The sequence below is a fragment of the Notechis scutatus genome, chromosome 3 (genome assembly GCF_049901735.1).
Source record: "Notechis scutatus isolate UNSWTSFEM ecotype Mainland chromosome 3, rNotScu1.2, whole genome shotgun sequence".
Lineage (NCBI taxonomy): Eukaryota > Metazoa > Chordata > Lepidosauria > Squamata > Elapidae > Notechis > Notechis scutatus.
Window position 1 is genome coordinate 103297454 of NC_142011.1, and position 21668 is coordinate 103319121.

At 38.7% G+C, this 21668-nt stretch overlaps 1 protein-coding gene across 1 annotated transcript; it reads left to right on the forward strand.

Annotated features, from left to right (window-relative positions):
* On the forward strand, window positions 1–14333 carry GLUL (glutamate-ammonia ligase). The gene is made up of 7 exons (XM_026669241.2): window positions 1–125; window positions 4522–4724; window positions 8561–8722; window positions 10189–10335; window positions 11228–11355; window positions 11459–11658; window positions 12545–14333. The coding sequence occupies exons 2-7, from the start codon at window positions 4559–4561 to the stop codon at window positions 12861–12863; spliced, it is 1122 nt and encodes a 373-aa protein (XP_026525026.1). The 5' UTR covers window positions 1–125; window positions 4522–4558; the 3' UTR covers window positions 12864–14333.
* The last annotated feature ends 7335 nt before the right edge of the window (window positions 14334–21668 follow it).

Here is a 21668-nt window from a genome sequence, read left to right on the forward strand (position 1 = left end):
GAGAGCAGAGCATGGGCTTTAAACCTCTTTAAGCGGAGGACGACTCGCCAGGCCTTGCGATTATTTCTTTTTTGTCCCCGCCGGGGCCTCCCAACCGCTGCACCTTTTCCTCCACGACGGCCAAGGTAAAGGGCGCCTCGGTTACTGTCAGCAGAGGTTGGAGTGGGGGGGAGGAGGGAAGGAGGGAGTCGGGGTTTTGAGGTGGATTTTTCCAATGAACCGACCGCACCATCTTCCTCCCCACCCACCCCGGCGGGCTTAGTTGGGGAAGGTGGGGGGTGGGGGTTAAGGAAAGGAGAATAGGAAGGTTTCGCTCTCATTTTGTTTCCCCCCCTCTAGGATTGTGGACCAGCTTCCAACCCCGTTCCGTTATATAGGCTGCTTGGGGATGCAGTTTTAAGAGGGTTGGTAGAAAATAGCCGGGGCGGCTCGTCGTGTCTCCTCATTTCTCCTTTAAACAAAAGCAATTAAGTTGGGAAGTGTGGTCCTAACGCGCTCCTGCTGCTTGGGTGGGGGGGAGGGAGGGGCGTTCTGGAATCCCGGGGGGGGGGGGAGGGCTTTGTTAGCACGTTCGAAACTCTCCTCCGTCCTTCTGCCGATGCCTCGAGTAGGCTGGCTAACTGGAAGAAGGGCCACCTTCCAGCCATCAGCCCCGACGGCTTAGAGGAGATTCCCCCCCCCAGCTGCTCGGATTTTGGAGGGAGAAAAGTGGGAAATACCGCGGAGGCCTAGGAGGACGCCCCCCCACTCCCCACCCCCTTCTCCCGGTTTCTTGCAGGCCCTTTGAGCCGTAGCTCGATTTTCTGCGGCTGGCTCGCTGTTGCTTTTTGAACCTCTGGCTTTTGTTAAATGGGGAGGCAAAAGGAGGGGGGAATCCCCGAGGAAACGGCCCTATGGACTTGAAACGGCTCCAGTTCTGTCCCTTTTTTGCCTCGGCCTTTTTCAAAGGCTGGGTGGCTCCGCTCTGGTTCAAGGCAGCGGGGGGCATGAAAACAAGAGCGCGGTTGCCCTTGGGAGGGGATAAAATGGTCTCCCTCGTCATGCACTGGAGAAGAGAGGGCGCAGGGTGTAAAAGAAGAGTAAAACTGAGCACCCCGCAAGGTTGGAGCCAAAGGTAGAAGAAGAGGGAAGTGCTGGTTGAAGACAAAAACATACACAGCCTTTTTGAGGGGGTTGATTTGGATTAGGAGCCAGGGGCTGCTGGGGTGTGATCTATGTATGAATGTAAAGTGGGACTCCTGAAATTCCTGCAGCTTTGGGGAGAAGGCAACAACGTTTATGGATTTATTTGTTTGCTTCTTTAATGTCCCCAGTCCTAACTGTAAAAGACAAAGCACATTGGAATAATCAGATAAAAACAAAATTCCAAAGCAGTTTGTTCCTTTGCCAATGAGAAACGGTATTGATTTTGTGTGTGTGTGTGTACTTATTTGCAAAGGCAACCAGGGTTGCTGCTGTGTCAGCTTCCCCGGGGAGGGGCGGGTACAGGAGGAATGTTCCAAAGAGTGACTTGGCATTGTTTTCTTCCAGGATGGTTTTTTGATTTCCCAATCTAGAGTGCAACCCTAGAATTTCCTGGGGATCTTCCATCCAAGTACTAACTAGCCCAACTCTGCTTGTTGTTTTTTTTTCCACCCCTCCAAGATCAACTGAAGTTGACTAGATGCTGCCATCTGCTGTGCTTGTATATACATTACAATTTTAAAATCACCTTTAGAGAAAAAAAATAAGTGAAAAGTAGGATAATTCTAAGAATCCAATTTAGTGACACAGATGGTTCATTCAGTCATCTAACATGTCGAGAATGCCTGCAACAGCCATGATTTACATGTGGCATATAAGACAATTCCTTATAAAAGGAAGGCTAGCTCAAAATCCAGGTAATATCAGGACTTGTTAGATTGTAGGTTACTGTGATGTCGGATCAGTACTTGGAGCTACATATTTAGGAATATTTTTCCCAGAATGGGGAGTTGATACTATTTTCAATCCAATATTTCTGTTGGTATAGAAGAGCAAAAATCCCGTGGAAGAAATTATCTAAGTCTTGTTTTTATTAATGAAATTGTCAAAAATCAGTACTTTGATAGGAACATAACACTGTAGCAAACAATTAACCTAAAATAAGTCAAATCCATATACATTATTTGTTGTAATAATTGGCTAGCTTCTAAAGAGTTGTAGGGGTCTTCATTAATTTTTTATTTTTAAGCAAGCCAAGGAAGGGCAAGGAATTTAATAGAAATGAAACAAATGTAAGTCACAATTTAGTCTCTTAAATCCTGACAGGATTTCTCTATAGCTAATGCACTTGTAGAAATCCAGCATTTTACTTTTTAAAAAAATAATAGAATTTGAATTTCACAATTGATATTTTAGTTAGCAGAAATGTGTAAATTGTACATTTTTTGACCTCACCATACAATTCTTTAATGGGATATAAACCTAAATAAAATGTGGAAGTTTGCATTTTCCACAAAAACGTTTTATGGTTTTTAGCAAGAATAGAATGCTCTCTCCCTCTCCCCCCTTTCCCTCTCTCCTTCACCCCTCCCCCTCTCTTAGGTATCCTAAACCTCTTAGCAATTCTCCTTGACTACCTACTGCTAGTTCACTGTCTTTTAATTATACTTATTATTCAACTTCACATGAGGAAAAGCTTAAGCTTGACTTGGAATGGTAAAGATCTCAGAATGCTAAAAAATTCCATTCTTTTGTGTTACCATCCAGTACATATTGTATTACAATGTGACATTTGCAGTGAATTAAAATTCAGAACATGAGAGAGTTTCATTGTGAGCAAGAACCTTTTTTGCAATTATTTTTTGGTGCTTCATACAATACAGTTAGGTATCTGTTTCATGGTATAGAGACTATGTTGCAGGTATGGGAGTAATTCATTCTTGCATGGGATTGTCTAGTAGTAAAAATGCATAAGTAACAGTACCAGTTCACTACAAGAATGTGCAAAATTTAATTTGATTTTAACACTGACAGCTGTATTTTAACATTGACAATTATATTAGGTCATTTAAAATATGACCTAGTAGGAGTTATGAGGTGATGCTTATTAAGGTTTTGATGAGGTCCAAGATTTCTACATGCTAAATTATTCTTCTCAACTGATGTCATCCAGATCTCAGGAAAGGTAGACAGATTATTTCACATTTACCTCCACAGGTTTTACTATTAGAGATTATTGCTATCCTTTTTGAGATGCAAATGTACTCCAACAAATTTGAAAAATTCATGATTGAGATCGTTCTAGTAGATTTTTTAAAATTGTTTCCATTAATTTATAATAGCATACCTTGGTCTGACATAAGAAATCAGATTTCTGCTATCATGGGAGAAGACATATTTTAACCTCATAGAAATTTCGGTATACAGGTTTAACATTCTAGGGTTTGCCCAGCATTTCAACCAATAGAAATCAAACTGGTTCTACACTGATAACTCTAATATGAAATTTTGTCATCCTTTGGAACTCTTTTCAGTTGAAACCCATATAAATCTAAGGGAAAACTTTGCAGTTTAGCAAGTCTTGTATATTACTTTTATCATATAAATAATATGGAGGGGTTTTGCCTTCATTTCATGATTTCCCTGTATTGCTTCTATGGATTTTACAACTTTTGGATAGTACTTTGGGAATTTTCAGTGTTATTTCTATGTATACTTTCCCACCCCCCCAAACAAGCTATTGGGGTATAGCAGCTGTTTTGTGTTTCTCGTAGTAGGGCTTATTGTTGAAAAGAAAAGCTACAAACCAAATAAATCTATCTTGATAGTAACCCTATTAAAAATTAAATTTATCAAACTTAGAAGCTGATACAGAAGTCTAATGAAATCATGAATATAGAGATAAGGACAATTAGAATGACATCAATATTTAGTTGGAATCCATTTTGGCCACGGCCCACACTGCAGACAAATAGGGGCATTACCTTATCTCCCTCTTTTTATGATCAGAGTTCTAAATGACTAAGAATTGAAGCAGTCTTGGCAATAGTCATTTTCAGAACAAGGACTGTATTGTTATTATTCATTTTCACAGATTACATTTCTTTAGAGTTTAGAATTAAACTCTAAACACCCATTATAATACATAAATGTTACTGGATAATAACTGTACAGCAACATTTCCCAACCAGTACCTTCCAGTTATGTTGGTGCAACTGCCATAATCCTATAGCCAAATTGACTGAGAATTATGCAGATTGTAGTCCTAAAGCACATTGAGGGCATCAGATTAGAGTCAGTTCTTCCAAAGCAAGATATAGTTGCTTCAAGGCCTGATTTTCACCTTGTAGAAATAGTTTGCAATCTTCCACGATCTTCAGTAGAAATATGATGACTTGCAGCAGATGTACATTTTGTACATGAATTGTAATCAGCTGTGGAAAGTTTGTCATGCACTAAGCCAGCTCATAGGCTGGCACTCTGGGAATGTCCCCACTTGGTTTTTGGCAAGAACCCCTTTGGAAATTTTCTTAAGACACTCTTTTCCTCTCCCTCTAGGTCATCATCTTGCAGAACTTCAGGAACAACTGCAACCATGGCCACCTCTGCAAGTTCCCACTTGAGCAAAACTATAAAACAAATGTACATGAAGCTGCCTCAGGGTGACAAGGTGCAAGCTATGTACATATGGATTGATGGAACTGGTGAATTCTTGCGTTGTAAAACCCGGACGTTGGAACGTGAGCCCAAGAATGTTGAAGGTAAGCAGATTTTGGAAGTGAGCTTTCCAAGGAGAGAACCTACTTAGAACTAAGGAGAAATTTCCTGACAATTGGGATAATTGATCAGTGGAATAACGTGCCTCCATCAGTTGTGGATGCTCCAACACTGATAGTTTTTAAGAAGAGATTGGACAAACATTTGTCTGAAGTGGTGTAGGGTTTCCTGCTTTGAACATAGGGTTGGACTAGAAGATCTCCAAGGTCCCTTCCAACTCTTAATTCATAAAATCCTGAGTTTTGACCAAAAGCTATCAAGCCAATTACTACTGAAAGAAACCAAAAATCTAAGTACCCTCTTGGCTTTTATTTTTTAATAATGAAGTCAGGATAAAAAGTCAAAAGAACAGCATCCACTGCCTTAGACTTAGGCTAGAGTCTTAGAGATGCTGTCATGACACTACATCCCATAATACTAGGTGAACTTATTTTTGAGTAGATGTACGTTAAACAGTTTAGTGAAAGAAATATGGTGGAGTAATTGCCACAGTTTAGTTTCCTTTCCAGCTAGATACCTGGTTGAGTTTCAGATTGGTGGAAAGATGCTTCTATGAACTGAAAAGCTCTAGTTCATAGTTTTGGGAAATCGTGTCGAAAACTGTGGCTTAGAGTTCTCAGATAAACTTACATTTTCTCCCCTGCTGCTCCCTATATCTGGAATCCCATTCAGAGTGTATTCTTGGTACCCTATCATCCCTTTCCATTCTATGAATAGAATTGAATGTTTGGTACATTATACTGTATTTTTAACATTCATTCCCTCAGCTTCTCCTTTCACTGCATTCCTGTTGATGTAGGAAATATGGCACAAATATAGCAAGTCCTGTTGCATTTTGGAATAGAGAATACTATAACCTTAATACTTTTCCACAAATAAATACTTTAACCATAAAATAAGATTCAAAACAAAGTTGCTAAGTTATCCAATGTTTTTCAGCATTTCGTTAAAATCACATTTTCTCACAACCACATACAGCCAAAAGGGGTAGAATTGATGAAATTCCAAGAAACCAGGAGGCGGCAGTGTGCAGTTGTTAATCTCTGGCAAAGGTTTTTTTTTAAATCCCTCTCCATACCTATTATTTCTTCTAGTTTTGATCTCATAACTATTTATTTTTCAAAAGTAAAAAATTGCCTACCTCAGAAAAGGTATACAAGATGTGTTTGTATATATGCTTATCCATTCCATCCAATCTTTTTACATTACAAATAGAACTACAATGCATTGTATCCTCGATATGCAAGGAAATAATAATAAACGGAACCAACAATTTCAATTCTAAAAGAAATTGGGTTATTTTGTTGATGAAGATCACATATAGGATGAAATGCCTTATGCTTAAATAAAATACATGTCAAACTTCCAGCTGATGTAAATAAATATATAAATTAAAATAATATATATATTTGCTAAATAAAATAAATGATGGAACAGGCTTAGTCTTCTGCAGTTAGTTTTTTTAATCTGTATGACCATTACGTTAATTTTGAATTATGGATACCTTCTTCAAATCCATATTTGGGAGAAAAGGATTTAAATAACTAAATCTGTTTCTTCTCTAATTTCTATGGAACAAGTGAGATACTTAGAACAAGTTTTTCTACCTTAGCTCAAACTTCTTCTCAAAAAATATCATATTTATGAAGCATGTCTGGAGACATCAGTGCACCTGGAGAAGGCTAAGCTAGAGAACTGCAGCCAAAATGTATTACTTCAGTCGAACCTCACCTTTTTTCCCGAGACTATAATCTGTCAGGCCTGAATGGTAAATGGCAGAGGTGCTCCTGGCAGGATTCAATCTTTTGTGCTGCTCTTGAAATAAAGAATTCCTTGGCCCTTAGTTAGTTCCTTGAATCACAGATGGCAAGCACTTGGCTTTTGTCTGCTTGCCTCCCTCATTTCCAAGACTTTTAATCTCTGCCCATTTCGTGCCCTTTTTTGAAGCCCTTGTGCCCTAGAGCAGTGTTTCTCAACCTTGGCAAGTTTAAGATGTGTGGACTTCAACTCCCACAATTCTGGAAGTTGAAGACCACACATCTCAAACTCGCCACAGCTGAGAAACACTACTTTAGCGCTTTTCTTTTTATACTCCCCCTACTGGGGAAAGAAACACTGCCTTTTCCTTCAGCTTTTTCTTGAGTGCTTGTCAAGGTAACTTCTTGACTGAAAAATAAGCCTATTTTAGGATCCAAAACAAAAACACAGTCTCCTTCTTCCCATTCCCAAAAAAATTACAATAATAAATTACAGAACTGATCATCTCAAACAAATGGCTTGATGGGAAATCTTCTCCCTACTGCAGTCTGTTTAGCCTGCTTCCTGGCCACCTCCAAGTTCTGAAACCTTAATTTCAAAAGGGGGAAAACAATGATATAAGATGGGGCTTTCTAGACCACAAAATCGGTCCAAATTTTTTTAGGGAATATACCTTTGGTGTGGCTCCCTGTTCTTGCCCTGATTTATGTACACAGTACAGATGCAAAAACCTGGTCTTTTCCTTGACTTAGAATAAAACAGCACCCCCAGCGCAATCAAAAACAGGAGAATTTCTTCCCTGGTTGCTATGGAGCTAGCCAGAGATGGTTACGAAACCTGCCCAGTGTGTATAGCTCATTAGGAGAATTTAGTTAAAGGCTTTGTTTTTATTCCAAGGAAGTGGCTGACACAACTTGTTTAAATCATTTCACCACCTTCACCATATGAAAGGGATTAAACTGATTAACTAGATTTAATGTCAGTTGCCCTGTGCTTATTTATTCATTAATTTTCCTCCTCTTGACAATTATCAGTACTGAATACCATGGGCAAACAGAGGCATACATTTTCTAGGGCAATGAAAGTTCCAAAATGAGTAATGCTATAACCCTTGAGTCTGTTCAGAGTTTTTTCAAAAATTACTCTATTTCTGTGTTTTGGAGTCTCCCGTCCCCCCTATATACCTCTTGACAAAAACTAAGAAAGAGTACTTAGCAACAAGTCACAGGCAAGAGCCGAGAACAGGTGCTTTGTTGCGGTTGCCAACTATACTCCCAGTGGTTTAAAGCAAATCTTTCTACAAAACTTTATGCCTGTCAAATTATAAATAAAATTATAATCCTGGAGAATCGTCCCTGTCCAGATTGTCTAGTGGTAGAACTAGGCATTAATATGAAATATTTGCACCAAGTTGGTATAGGGAAAGGAATAGTAATAGCACTCAGACTTCTATATCACTCTGTAGTGCTTTACAGCACTCTGGGCAGTTTACAATGACAACTTATTGACCCCAACAATCTGGTCCTCATTTTATTGACCTTGGAAGGATGGAAGGCTGAGTCAACCATGAGCTGGTCAGGATCGAACTCCTGGCAGTAGGCAGAGTTAGTTTGCAATACTGCGTTCTAACCACTGTGCCACCATGGCTCCTCTGCATTGAAGCATCCTAGATGCCTTTTGATCTGCTTGTCAGTGAATGTCTGAAGTGAGTTTTTAATTCACCGGGGGAATATTAAAACTGATCTCACAATTGTTACAACTATAAAAGTAACATGTTAGTGCCATCAGCAAATATTGACTATGCTTGCTTTTAAGATTATTTGTGATAACTAGTTATGGCAGCTACCTACAGTTTTACACTTGGGACATGTAATAAGTAGTAGTACATCCAGTGACTTTAGCTGGCTAACTCCCATGAATGAGTACAATGTGAGGTATATTTTTATTGATAAAAAGTCATTGATAAATAAATCATTGTGTGAGTAACAATAGCAAAATTAAATAGTACAGGCTTATAAAGTGTGTAGAAGTGGCTTAACTTCAATCTTATTTTTGTTTTCAGACCTACCAGAGTGGAATTTTGATGGCTCAAGCACTTTCCAGTCTGAAGGCTCAAACAGTGACATGTATCTTGTGCCTTCAGCCATGTTTCGAGATCCTTTCCGCAAAGACCCAAACAAACTGGTTTTATGTGAAGTTTTAAAGTACAACCGCAAGCCCGCAGGTGTGTTCCAGCTTTGGCCTTTTAAAGCTTCTGTCCTGACCAAGAAAAGAAGTTCAGAAATTCCCCCACCACTTCATTGAAATGAATAATGAAGCAGAGGTTCAGCCCTTGTATTGTGCACAAAAAAGCACTCTTTTTAGTCTGCCTTGCCTGGAGAAAGTGTGTTTAATGTTTTGAGAAAATATGACTGGAGTTTAAGACTATTTAAACTGATAGCCTCAGGTCACAAATACTAAATGAAATCTCCAGTTCACACTTAAAAATATCTGGAGGAGGATCACCCTACAATTCATTCCAAGTTGGGAAGGAATTTGCCTTTTTCTGATGAATGAGATTTTAAAGTTTTGTTTTGTTATATCCTTAACTGACAGAGCAACAAAGAACAAGTATTTTTTGACACAGCTTCCCCTCCTTTCACTGTTAACAATGGTAACTTTAAATGGGGACTTGCAGTTCCACTGAAGATAAGAATTGTGGGCTACTACCTAGCAGGGTAATTTAAAATAGTGATTTATTGAAATATAGTAGGTTACAATTCACTTTCCAAGGCCATCTATATTTCTGTAGGAAGGTAATAGCCTGTTGCATTATGGAACATCATGTATGTAACAGGAGGTCTCTGACATAATGCTGTGATATTTCATTTGCATTTTGATCCCAATTGTTCAGTAGAGATCATTGCAGAACAGCCAGATACTAATGCATCATCCTAATGACATTTATGCAAAACAAGAACTAAAAAAACCCTTGCTTTTGCACCAGGCCATACTGCCTGACCATGTCTAGCATGACATTTTTGGTAACAACCTGCCAGATCCTTTTAGAAAAATATAACACAGCCTGCAGTTGCCAGAAAAAAAGTTATTGAATGCTCTCATGTGAAGCCACTTCCAGCCACAAGACTTGCATTCTCTAAAGTTTCAGCTGATTTCTTGTCAGCTGGCAGGAAACAGTTTTTGCTCATGCATTTCTCATTTAACTTACTGAACAATGTTTCCCCTTTTAACTAATGCATCACAATCCTGAAGAAAATGTGAGGTTTATTAACCACCCTGTTAACCATCCTGGTTTACTAGCCAGGCTGACAACACTGTTGCTATTTATCTTGATGTTTAATCAAGATTGCTTAGCTAACATATTCAGGGGACTCAAAGGTTATCCAGCTTCCGCTGCACCTAGCAATGTAAAAATAAATACAGTGTGGTGTTTTTATCTTGCAAGGTGACTGGGGAAATTAATTGGGGAAAGCACTTTAGGCCAATTAAGCTTTAGAGATTGGCCAAACCATCAACCAAAATCCTTCTGTTAAAAAAACCAACCCTTGTTTAATCTTAAATCTTTGCTCAAGATCAGTGAAGTACAAATATATAAAGTTGGAGTTCAAATTCATCTATACCCTCCTTTTAAGGGAAGGTTAAAATCTATATATGAATGACCAACATTGGCTTATTCCTTGTTTCTTTTAGAAACAAATCTACGATCTACTTGTAAAAGGATTATGGACATGGTGTCTAACCAGAACCCTTGGTTTGGAATGGAGCAAGAATATACCCTTCTAGGAACAGATGGACATCCCTTTGGTTGGCCTTCCAATGGCTTTCCTGGACCACAAGGTAAGAGTCCTACCTGAAATTCCTATGCAACCTTTAACGCACAACCACTAATTGCAGTCTGCCATTGAGACACCACCATGTTAGTGATAGAGCTACTGCTTTTCATACATAAAGATTAGGCCCTTGATATTAAATGAGAATTTAGGCAGCAGAAATGCATTGCTGAGGTAGATGGACACTCGCCCAATCAAGAGAAATTCCCAATTCATGAGACAGTATGGAAATGTTTAAAGGAAGAGAGTCATGCTTTCAACTGTGAAACTCCTTGGATTAATCTAATGATAATCTTAGCCAATCAGAGATCACATTTTAAACAGGATAATATTGGAATTAGATTACTTGAGGATATCACTAAAGGTAAATTAATGATGATTGAATAAGAAAAGATAACATAATTTAATTAAACTTTTTACAGGTAGTCCTTAACTTATGCCCACGATTGAGCTCAAAATTTCTATTAAGTGAGACATTTGTTAAGTGAGATTTGCCCCATTTTCCTTTCTTGCCACAGTTGTTAAGTGAATCACTGCAGTTATTATATTAGTAAGGTGGTTGTTAAGTGAATCTGACTTTTCCCATTGGCTTTGCTTGTCAGAAGGTCACAAAAGCTGATCACATGACTCCAGCACGCTAGAACTGTCATAAATGCATGCCAGCATTTGAAAATTCAGCCTCTGAATTTTAATCGCATGACCATGAGGATGCAGCCATGGTCATTTATATGAAAATTGTCATTAGTCACTGTTGTAACTTTGAATTGTCACTATAAATGAATGGTTATAAGTCGAGGATTATCTATACAGGAGTATCCTCTATATAACATGGATTTGCTGAATGTGGTGACTACAGCTGTAGATTCTCCCACTGATTTCTTTTCCTTGTGTTTCTCCAGGGCCATATTACTGTGGAGTTGGAGCAGACAAAGCTTATGGTCGAGATGTTGTAGAAGCCCATTATCGGGCCTGCCTGTATGCAGGTGTGAACATTGGAGGCACAAACGCAGAAGTTATGCCAGCACAGGTATTAACCCTTGCCGTTAATGCTTAACCTTTTACCACTGGAATTCAGTATACGCAGAGAAGGGTGTGAATGATCCACTGATTTCATTCTGATTCTCTTGTAGTGGGAGTTTCAGGTGGGCCCTTGTGAAGGTGTTGACATGGGTGATCACCTCTGGATTGCTCGATTCATCCTTCATCGAGTATGTGAAGACTTCGGTGTCATTGTATCTTTTGACCCCAAGCCTATTCCTGGCAACTGGAATGGAGCTGGATGCCATACTAACTTCAGCACTAAGAACATGCGAGAGGAAGGAGGCCTCAAGTAAGTGCTACTCCTTTGTTGCAAAGATGCTCTGAGGGAAGGAGAGGCTTTAAGAGGCAAGGAGAGACACAACATTACTACTATGTGGTAGAGACTAATAGTACAATAATAGCACTTCACAGTAAGGAACATAAATAGATATATATGCATTGAGCATGGGGGAAATCCTTGCAAATCAAAAACTAAAGGCAAACTATATTTGATATTATTAAGGATATTTCTGTTAGCAGTGTTTGTATATTTTTTTACATACAAGAATGCTTAAAATTGGATTTATCTCCATTCATTGCAAAGGATGGCTTATTGTATTCTGCAAGTTGGATGAAATACTCTACCAAATGCCTTTTTAATTTTAAGTATGGGCAAGAAGGGGAAACCATTTTCACAATGTTTTCTGAACCTTTATCATTAAGGTTTTTTTTTTTTAAATATTTGGAGGCTCAGGAGAATGCCTAGCTTTAAACATATATCAAGAGTAAAGCTATTTATATATTAAGATTTTATTTTTATTTTTAATGTTTGAGATTTTTCTGGGATATCTGGAATAAAATATTAAATAGTCTTTGCTGTATCCCCGGTGAAATTGCAACGTGTATAATCTTAGCTGTGATGGCACAATGGTTAGAATGCAGTACTGCAGGCTAATTCTTCCGACTGCCAACAGTTCGATCTTGACAGGGTCAAGATTGAGTCAGCCTTCCATCCTTCCGGGGTTGGTAAAATGAGGACCCAGATTGTTGAGGGGCAATATGCTGACTCTGTAAACCGCTAGATAGGGCTGTAAATCCCTATGAAGTTTAAGTGCTATTGCTATTAGCAACATAAACAGCCGAGCACCCATGGGGCCATTTTTGATCAGGCTCTTTTTTCCCCCTTACTTTCACAGACAGATCGAAGACGCCATTGAGAAGCTGGGCAAGCGTCACCAGTACCACATCCGCGCCTACGATCCCAAAGGAGGGCTGGATAACGCCAGGCGCTTGACCGGTTTCCATGAAACGTCAAACATCCATGAGTTCTCTGCCGGAGTTGCCAACCGTGGGGCCAGCATTCGTATTCCAAGAAACGTGGGCCAGGTTAAAAAGGGCTACTTCGAGGATCGACGGCCTTCTGCTAACTGCGACCCGTATGCTGTGACCGAAGCACTAGTCCGCACCTGTCTCCTCAATGAAACTGGCGACGAACCTTTTGAGTACAAGAACTAAGTGGGCGTGTCCCATTGTGCTCCTGCTCTCTTCTGCATTTTCTAGATATTAATTGTGAGGGCATGAAATTCCATGTTTGTGCTCCCTCTCCTAAAACTGACCCTTTTATTTCTTTGTATGGGAGAGGGAAGTGTAGTCTCTTTTCACTGTTTTGTTCTGTCATTTGAGGGGCACAGGAGAAGACGTGGGATTTTACCACTATTTCATGTAATTCATCTGTATGTCTTTGACAGGCTTTCTCAGTAGCTTCCAGGAATAGATGGCAAACTTGAGACCCGGGTGGTGGAATGGAGATAGAAAAAATATACCTTTGGGATCTCATTGTTCTCCCTTCCCTGGATTTGCGCTTCATGGCCTGCATTGAAATGAGCAAAAGTGCAATTGCGTGTCATTCACTTTGGTGAAATGAATCTGGCATCTTACCACCACTCAAAAGTGCTGGTACTCATTACAGATCCACAAGGAAGTTCTCCCGAGGGCAGAAAGACATATAGTAATACCTTTTCCTTGGACTCCCTAAAGTATTCCTATGCGCAGACTTTTTTCCTGCCAGAGTTAGAAATATTTTCATGTTTGTAAGTCCTTGGCCGTTGTTTCCTTCTTGGGATTAGAAATTGTAGGTTTTATTTCAGAAGTTGCAGAATGCTTCAGTCTGTTCTTGGAAGCTAGCTGATTTTCTGTTTCTAACACAAAGTGAAATAGTCTTTTTATATATATATATTTAAATGTCTAAAAACACCTATGAAAATCGTTGTCTTTTTTTTTTAAGGTACACTAAATCAACCCTTTGCTGCAAGGGTCTGTGGGTTAAGGCTCATAGATAAAATGGGAAGGCGGGAAAAAGTTTGTTGAGAAGAAAAGTTAGCTATGTGGTTCCAAAACCAGTTTGAAGGTTTGTTTCACACAAGAGGCTGTCAGTTTACAGGCTTATAAATTAAAATAGGCATTAACTTTTAATTTAAACTAAAGCCGCTGGCTGTCTAGGCTAAGCTGCGTGCAGCTGGCTGCAGCAACAGAGATGCGCTTATGCTTCAAATGAAGAGTTGACTGGTCAACTTTAACCATATTTTTGACAAATAATTGGCAGGGAATGGAGGGCATTCCCTGCCAATTATTATAAAATTCTTGGTACGATTTGCATTAAAGCAGGGCTTTTCAAAGGAAGGCAAAAGAGCACAGGATGGGAGGGGAAATTGGGTTTTTTGGAGATTTTAAATAACACATTTTTAGGAGATTCTAAAGTTGCACAGTTTTACAGAGACCACTGCTATTCCAGTAGGTACACCTTGGCACTCAAACATACCTGCCAATTCTGCCAGGGAGTTGTTAATAAGCATGGTTGACTTCAGAGGAAATATTAGTGGCTCAGGATTTTGTACTTTGATGTCTTGGATGGTGTCAGTTTCTGCTGCCTTTGGGACTTGAGAAGGAGGGCGGGGCGGGGATTTGTAATAAAATAATTAAACCCAATAGTGATTCTCTGCCTGTGTTTTTCATGATCGGTTTGCACATAGTTTGCAATAACCTGGCAGTACCACCCTAACTCTTGCCACCAGTCAGCCTAACTTTACACAAGCTTGATGCTTACCATAATGCTTACCATAAGCATAATGTTACGATGCTCAATCATAACATCACAACCACTAGCCAGAATAGTCATTGCAATGATGGAAGTTACAACTATAAAAGTAACATGTTATGCCATCAGCAAATGTTGACTATGCTTGCTTTTAAGGTTATTTGTGATAACTAGTTATGGCAGCTACCTACAGTTTTACACTTGGGACATGTAATAAGTAGTAGTACATCCAGTGACTTTAGCTGGCTAACTCCCATGAATGAGTACAATGTGAGGTATATTTTTATTGATGTAAATCATTGATATTTAATAGCAGGTGGCCAGATCTGTAGGACAGGACATAAATGAAGTGTGATGGTCTTGGCCCTCTTTAATAGACTGCTATTGAGCATCACGAATAATCAATTTATGGAAGAGCAAATTAGTCTAGCAACCATCATTCCTGTTAACATTCAACAGAATGTCAGTGGCTGTTGTTGCATTGGGTTACAAACAATTCCATAAAATTACCACTATCACATCTTGCGTTTTCAATGGGAAACATCTGCTTGAGGAGCTACGTTATGGTTTTTATGCTGTCTTTTCCAAAAATGTGAAAAGTAGAACTAAAGGGGGAAATGAAATGTGTTTTTACATCACCCTCTCTAGAAAACGAAGAGCTGAAAAATTAAGATTTGCCCAAAAGCAAGTTTGCGGCTATTATACAGATTTGCATTCATGGCAACAATCCCTCACACTGCCACCTTTAAAAAAAGAGAAGAATCTATGTTTGTGGCACGAATGTACACTTAAAACAATCTTGCTCAGATCCAGCCCAAGAGATGCCTGTTTATACATGATTGCTCTCTTACATCTCTTCCCTCCTTAAAGTCAGGGTATCTGGAGATGTTGCTTTATTTATATGTGCAATGCAAGTTTTGCCAGAGTTGGGCTGCCATCAGTTCTCATTGCATCAAAGGACATGGAGCATAGCATAGTGGGCAGGGTGCTGACAAAAAAGTTTTCCTTCAATTTTCCCCAGCTTTGCAGCATCCACATCTAGAGGAAACTCAGAATCCTGCTTTTGAAATTAACAAACGTCAGGAGCCCCGGAAGGGGTGTTGGGTCCAGTATTTGAGAACCTATTTATTTTTACAATCCTGTGCCAAAGACAGCTAGTCTCAGAACTGTGAAGCTGTGCTTTTGTAACAATGAACAATGAAATAACAGGAAAATCAAAGTGGAGAGGAGAACAGAGATGTTCAGAAAGGCAACAACAATGAAGAGTGGTTTGCATAACCATTGAAAAGGGATAAGGCAGGATACAGTTCATAGGATTAAGGGTTTTGAGGGGCGGTCTTACCCCCAGGTTATCTGCCCAGACCACATATTCAAAAAACGGAATACAATGGAGGTCCCTTTCAATGAGCAATCCCATTTGTAGGACCCAGGAGGGGTGCCTTCTTGATGGTAACCCTTTTCTTAGTAAATGGTTCTCCTGACATAGCAATAGCTCTTAGACTTATTTAGAGCCTCATTGTTTTACAGCACTCTCTGGGCACTTTACAATGTCAGCATATTGCATATTGCCCCCAACAATCTGGGTCCTCATTTTACTGACCTCGGAAGTACAGAAGGCTGAATCAACCTTGAGCCAGTCAGGATCGAACTCCAGGCTGTGGGCAGAATTTGCCCGTAATATTGCATTCTAACCACTGCACCACCAGGGCTCCTGTAATAGGGTTGGTTCCAGCCATCCAGGTCTTTAGAAAGACTGTTGAGACCTAGTTGTTTCCTCAGGCCTTTGGATTATGATGTGTTGGAACCCCACTGGATAATGGTGTTATTGTTTGGATTATCATTCGGTTGTTTTATTTCATTATTGTTTAAAGATGTATTCACTCTGATTTTGTACTCCTTTTGTCAGGTTGGTGAGCTTTTTGTTTCCTTTTGATAACCTGGCCAGAGTCATCCTGGCTGTGCTGGGCAGCCATATAAATGTTTTAAATAAAAACATATTTCTAGGGTTTTCATTTACCTATGAAAGTCTGATTGCAGTTCATTATTATATTAACTAAAAACACAGACTTTGCTGAAACCCCTAGGGAAATTTCTAGCTTCTAATAGCTGGTACCTCACCCTAAAGTACTAAATTAATATCATGATGTCGAATCCAAGATTGTTGTTGTTATTATTATTTTGTAAGAGACTGAATGGACAAACAATTGAAACATAACTGAGTTTGTTATAATACAACCGGAGGATGTTTTGCTGTTAGTGTTGCTTCTAACTCCTCCTTTTGCTGGAATTACAAATAGATAGCGCTGATCTGCTATTCTAGATTCCCTTTCAGATTATAGAATCTATACCTCTGTGGGATATTTAGGTACAGTTGCATATGCTTTAATCTCAGAGATAAGTATGTATTCCAGATTTCCCCCAACCTTTCCAGAAGTATTGGCTCTCAAAATGTTTTGCCAGCATGACTGACTAGCACAAAACCAGATTTTTTTTTTAAAAAAAAAAATATTGTTCACCTCTTGAATATAAGAAATCCTTGCCAATTTACTGAAAAACTTTCTGAGAGCAACTAGCAGATCCCAATTTACTTTCTGCCCCCTCCCATTTAATTATTTAACTTGAAATGCAGTTTCTTTTCATCACTATTATAACATCAGTTTGTGCTATTCCAGCATAACTGTTGTGCTGTACTATATTACGAATAGCTGTATTCAGCTTAATACAAGTAATCATTCCTTAATAACTGCCCTATTTAGAGAGTTTTGGAAGTTATGGCACTGAAATGTAATAGGGATTAGAATAGAATAGAATAGAATAGAATAGAATAGAATAGAATAGAATAGAATGTAGAGTAGAGTAGAGTAGAGTAGAGTAGAATAGAGAGTAGAGTAGAGTAGCATAGAATAGAATAGAATAGAATAGAATAGAATAGAGAGTAGAGTAGAGTAGAATAGAGAGTAGCGTAGAATAGAATAGAGAGTAGAGTAGAGTAGAATAGAATAGAATAGAATAGAATAGAATAGGAGAGTAGGGTAGAGTAGAGTAGAGTAGAATAGAATAGAATAGAATAGAATAGAATAGAATAGAATAGAATAGAATAGAATAGAATAGAATAGAATAGAATAGAATAACAGAGTTGGAAGGGACCTTGGAGGTCTTCTAGTCCAATCCCTGCTGAAGTAGGAGACTCTAGTCTATACTATTTCAAACAGGGGCCTGTCCAGTCTCTTCTTAAAAGCCTCCAGTGATGGAGCACCCACAATTTCTGAAGGCAAGCTTTTCTAGTGGTTGACTGTTTTCACTGTTGAAGTTTTTTTTTCCTCTTAGTTCTAGGTTGGATCTCTACTTGATTAGTTTCCATCCGTCGTGTCTTGTTTTGCCTTCTGGTAAGACAAGACTGAAAAATAGGTTGATCCCCTATTCTCTGTGTACTTATGTGTCCCCCCATCTTCTTTATATTCTTATGACCATCATATAACAACACTGAGGTATCAAGGCAACAGGTTGCTCATCCCTTTGCCAAGTTCATTCATTTTCATTTATAATGGAAAGTAAAGTTAGCAGACATGGCTTTCAAAATATCTGGTTGATCAAACTGATCAGTGGACGAGAGCAAAAAGACAAAAGTAACCATCCCGGTTTTTGAGCTCAGATCAGATAAACTTGTTACGTTGGTTTATCATTTAGTATGCATGAATGAACAAGGCTACTTGTTCAACAAACTGTGGGCTAGAGCAATATGTCAGCCAACCTTTAATGAAATGTTATTTTCATTTTTTGAACATTAACTCAAAAAGTGCTGAATGTCTAAAAACTTCCTATTGTTTCTATGTCCTGAAGGGTACTTTTCTGCAAATGCTGAAATTGGCTAAAGAGGAATCCTGCCTTTTAATTATTATTCTTATTATTTTATTTCACTGCATGCCATAAATCATGTATCAGAAAGGGTCTACCTAAGGCCCTTGAAAGTTGTGCCATCAAATCTAGCAGTTCACCAGTTTTTCCACACAAAAATTTAGTGATGCCACTTGCCACTGGAATTTGGTTGCAAGCCAACATCTAAAATGGTGATGGTAGTCTGAAGGTAAAAAAAAAAAAGTATTTGCAATTGATGGATTCCTTTTGAGTAGTGTCTTCCCATTTTATTAGATTTTTATCCTGCCTTTATTTACTTTAAAAGTAACTCAAGGTGGCGAACATATCTAATACTCCTTTCCTCTTCCTCTTCTTCTCACTACATTTGCAAGTCCTCTTCTGACTTCAATGTCATATTGATGCCCACTATCATTTCTTGATGTGTTGCTTGAACAGGAAGAGGTTAATCCTTAATTTCTCTTAATAAATTGAGATAGTGTTAATTAGTACTGTTGGGTCTACTATGGTTCATTCACATATTAATGCAAGCAATCAGCTGGTTTTGCAATCTTCAAGCAATTAGGATGTGTGAACCCCCTGCTAGGATTATAACTATCAAATAATATAAGATTAAATACTGACAGGTGAATCATCTTTATGACTGGAAACAACACAGCATCTTACCGTATACTTCCTCAACCTTTCAACATCCGTGTTTTTTTTAGAACAAAGAACTTTGGTTATATCAGACTTGCACTAGATCTTTTTTATTACCTACTCTGTCAACACCATTACATTTTTGTTGAAATATCTACCATTAGAAATATTAGGTAAATAGAACATTCAGTACTGCCAAAGAGGATTTCCCTCCACTCCCGGGGAAGCATGAGACTTTTACCACTCGTTACATAAGCTGCTTAGATGAAATATAATTGAAGCTCTGTGGCTTCAAATTATGCCATTGTTATATAACAATAATTGCATCTGCTCTGTCTTTCTTCTACTTTTACCTGTGTCTGAACAGTTATTTTTGAACTATGCAGCAATTCATTTAGCATTTTGGTTCCAGTTTTGAAGTTGTGGATTCTGTAAGATAGCCTGAAAAACCAACAACTAAACACCAGAAGATCAGCAAATACATCGGAAGGGGGAGTGCCTAGAATGACATATACTCAGCACTCCCAAAGTTCAGTGGTGCTGCCAAGAGTAGGTATGTGGTGCCACAGTGTAAACTAGTTCTTTTCTACCTTCTCCTGCCTTCTGGGATTTTCTAGGTTGGAACTGTGTTTGTCCATATTTGGTGAAAGTTCAGAACTCAAAATTTTGTAAGCAGAGGTCTGTCTGTACCATACTCTGTTATTACCATTAAGAATAATAACAACTCATTTAGTGTGTTAACTCAAACATTAACTATTTATATTCAACCTTCATCCTATGCTTTTGTTGTCTGCTGTTAGGAAGAATAAAAACAGAAGTGCAGAAGGAATTACTGTGTAACAAAGAACACAAAGAGTTGAATAGAATTCAATAGAATAGAATTTCATTTAAAGAGAACAAACCATGTATAGGAACTCTGCAAACCTGAACTAAACCGAAGTACTCATACCTCCAATTATTTTTCAGTTATTGGCGAAAACATGAGATACTTTTGAGAAGCCAATGGGGCTTTAAGATCAGAATCGGGTATCTCTTTGAATTTAATGTGAGCCAGAACTGGGAACAAATCCTGGTACATGATTCTGACTTACTAAAAGAAGAACAAACCAGAAACTATGGTTCTGATGTACTGCATCAGAATGACAAAATTTTCTTAGTTTAAGCTTGGGATCCAAAAAAATCTTGACAGACTTGAACAATGGGCCCTGTCCAACAACATGAAATTTAATGTGGAGAAAAGCAAGGTTTTACATCTAGGCAGGAAAAATCAAAGGTAGTACAGATTAGGCAAAATCTGGCTCAAAAATACTGAGAGGGACCTTGGAGTCCTAGTGGACGATCACTTAAACATGAGCCAGCAATGCGCCGCAGCAGCCAAAAAAGCTAATACAATCCTTGGTTGTATAAACAGAGGCACAGAATCAAAATCACATGAAGTATTGCTACTGCTTTATAAATCCTTGGTAAGACCACATCTGGAATACTGCATCCAGTTTGGGTCATCTCATTACAAAAAAGATGTTGAAAAGTACAAAGAAGAGCAATTAACATAATTAAAGACCTGGAGACAAAAACATATGAAGAACGATTGGAGGAATTTGGTATGGCTAGTCTAGAAACTTCCTAACAGTGAGAACAATTAACCAGTGGAACACCTTGCCTCCAGAAGTTGTAGGTACTTCATCACTGGAGGCTTTTAAGAAGAAGCTGGACAGCCACCTGTCTGACATGGTATAAGTTGTCCTGCTTGAGCTGGAGGTTGGACTAGAAGACCTCCAAGGTCCTTTCCAGCTCTATTCTGATTGATTGTTTAGCTATTTCTGGTAACAAGAGGTGCAAATCAAAATAATAACTCTGAATGTTCAATACTGGATTCAAACTTTTGTTAGTTGTGAAATAACAAAAGCATCCAATTGACTATTATATGAAACAAAATTCTGACATTTGACTTAATTTGAGAACAAAACCAAACTCACAAACTGTTATTACAGCACAGTTGAAATACATTCATTCAACACCTCCAAGCACCCAACATTCATTCATTCATTCATTCATTCATTCATTCATTCATTCATTCATTCATTCATTCATTATTTCTATAGCCGTTCTCTGATACACACTTCTGAAGAATCCACATATACTTCCAGGAAAGTCTAGAGCACAGGTGTCAAACTCATCGCGTCATGTTGCTGTCAAGTGACATTTTGAGACATTTTTCCCATTTGCAGAGTCCAGTGGGCATGGCCTGCACATGATGCATCTGGCCTGCAGGCTGCCAGTTGACACCCCTGGTCTAGAAGCACAATTATACAGTACAATTTATAGTTATATACAATATGGCATTTGTTCAATGATTCAATCACGGTTATACTTTTTTTCCTGCCTAACTTATCCATTTGTTTGTCCATTACATATAATTTAGCAAATGAGTTCAGTTGAAATAACACACAATTATTAAAAGATTCTTCTAATTCCTAAAGTGGTTTATAAAATGAATTGCAGTTATCTGCTTTCACACGACATATTATGCCACAAACAAATCATATTGCGTGAATACGTGTCATGTCCCTGGTGGAGATTGACTCTGAGGGAGAGGAGGAACAGCTGATAGGGAGTGGAAGTATGGCTCCGGAGGTTGTGGAGGAGGCTGGGGAAGGGCAGAGACAGGCTGGGCAGTCAGAGGAGGACACCAGCCCATCCCCTCTCCATTCTAG

What these genes read in the sequence shown, in the direction of transcription:
- GLUL (XM_026669241.2), top strand. Translation starts at nt 4,559, where the DNA reads ATGGCCACCTCTGCAAGTTCCCACTTGAGCAAAACTATAAAACAAATG. An exon ending in TGAGCCCAAGAATGTTGAAG is followed by an intron (nt 4,725 to 8,560) that starts GTAAGCAGATTT and finishes TTTTGTTTTCAG; the next exon opens with ACCTACCAGAGTGGAATTTT. An exon ending in GTACAACCGCAAGCCCGCAG is followed by an intron (nt 8,723 to 10,188) that starts GTGTGTTCCAGC and finishes TGTTTCTTTTAG; the next exon opens with AAACAAATCTACGATCTACT.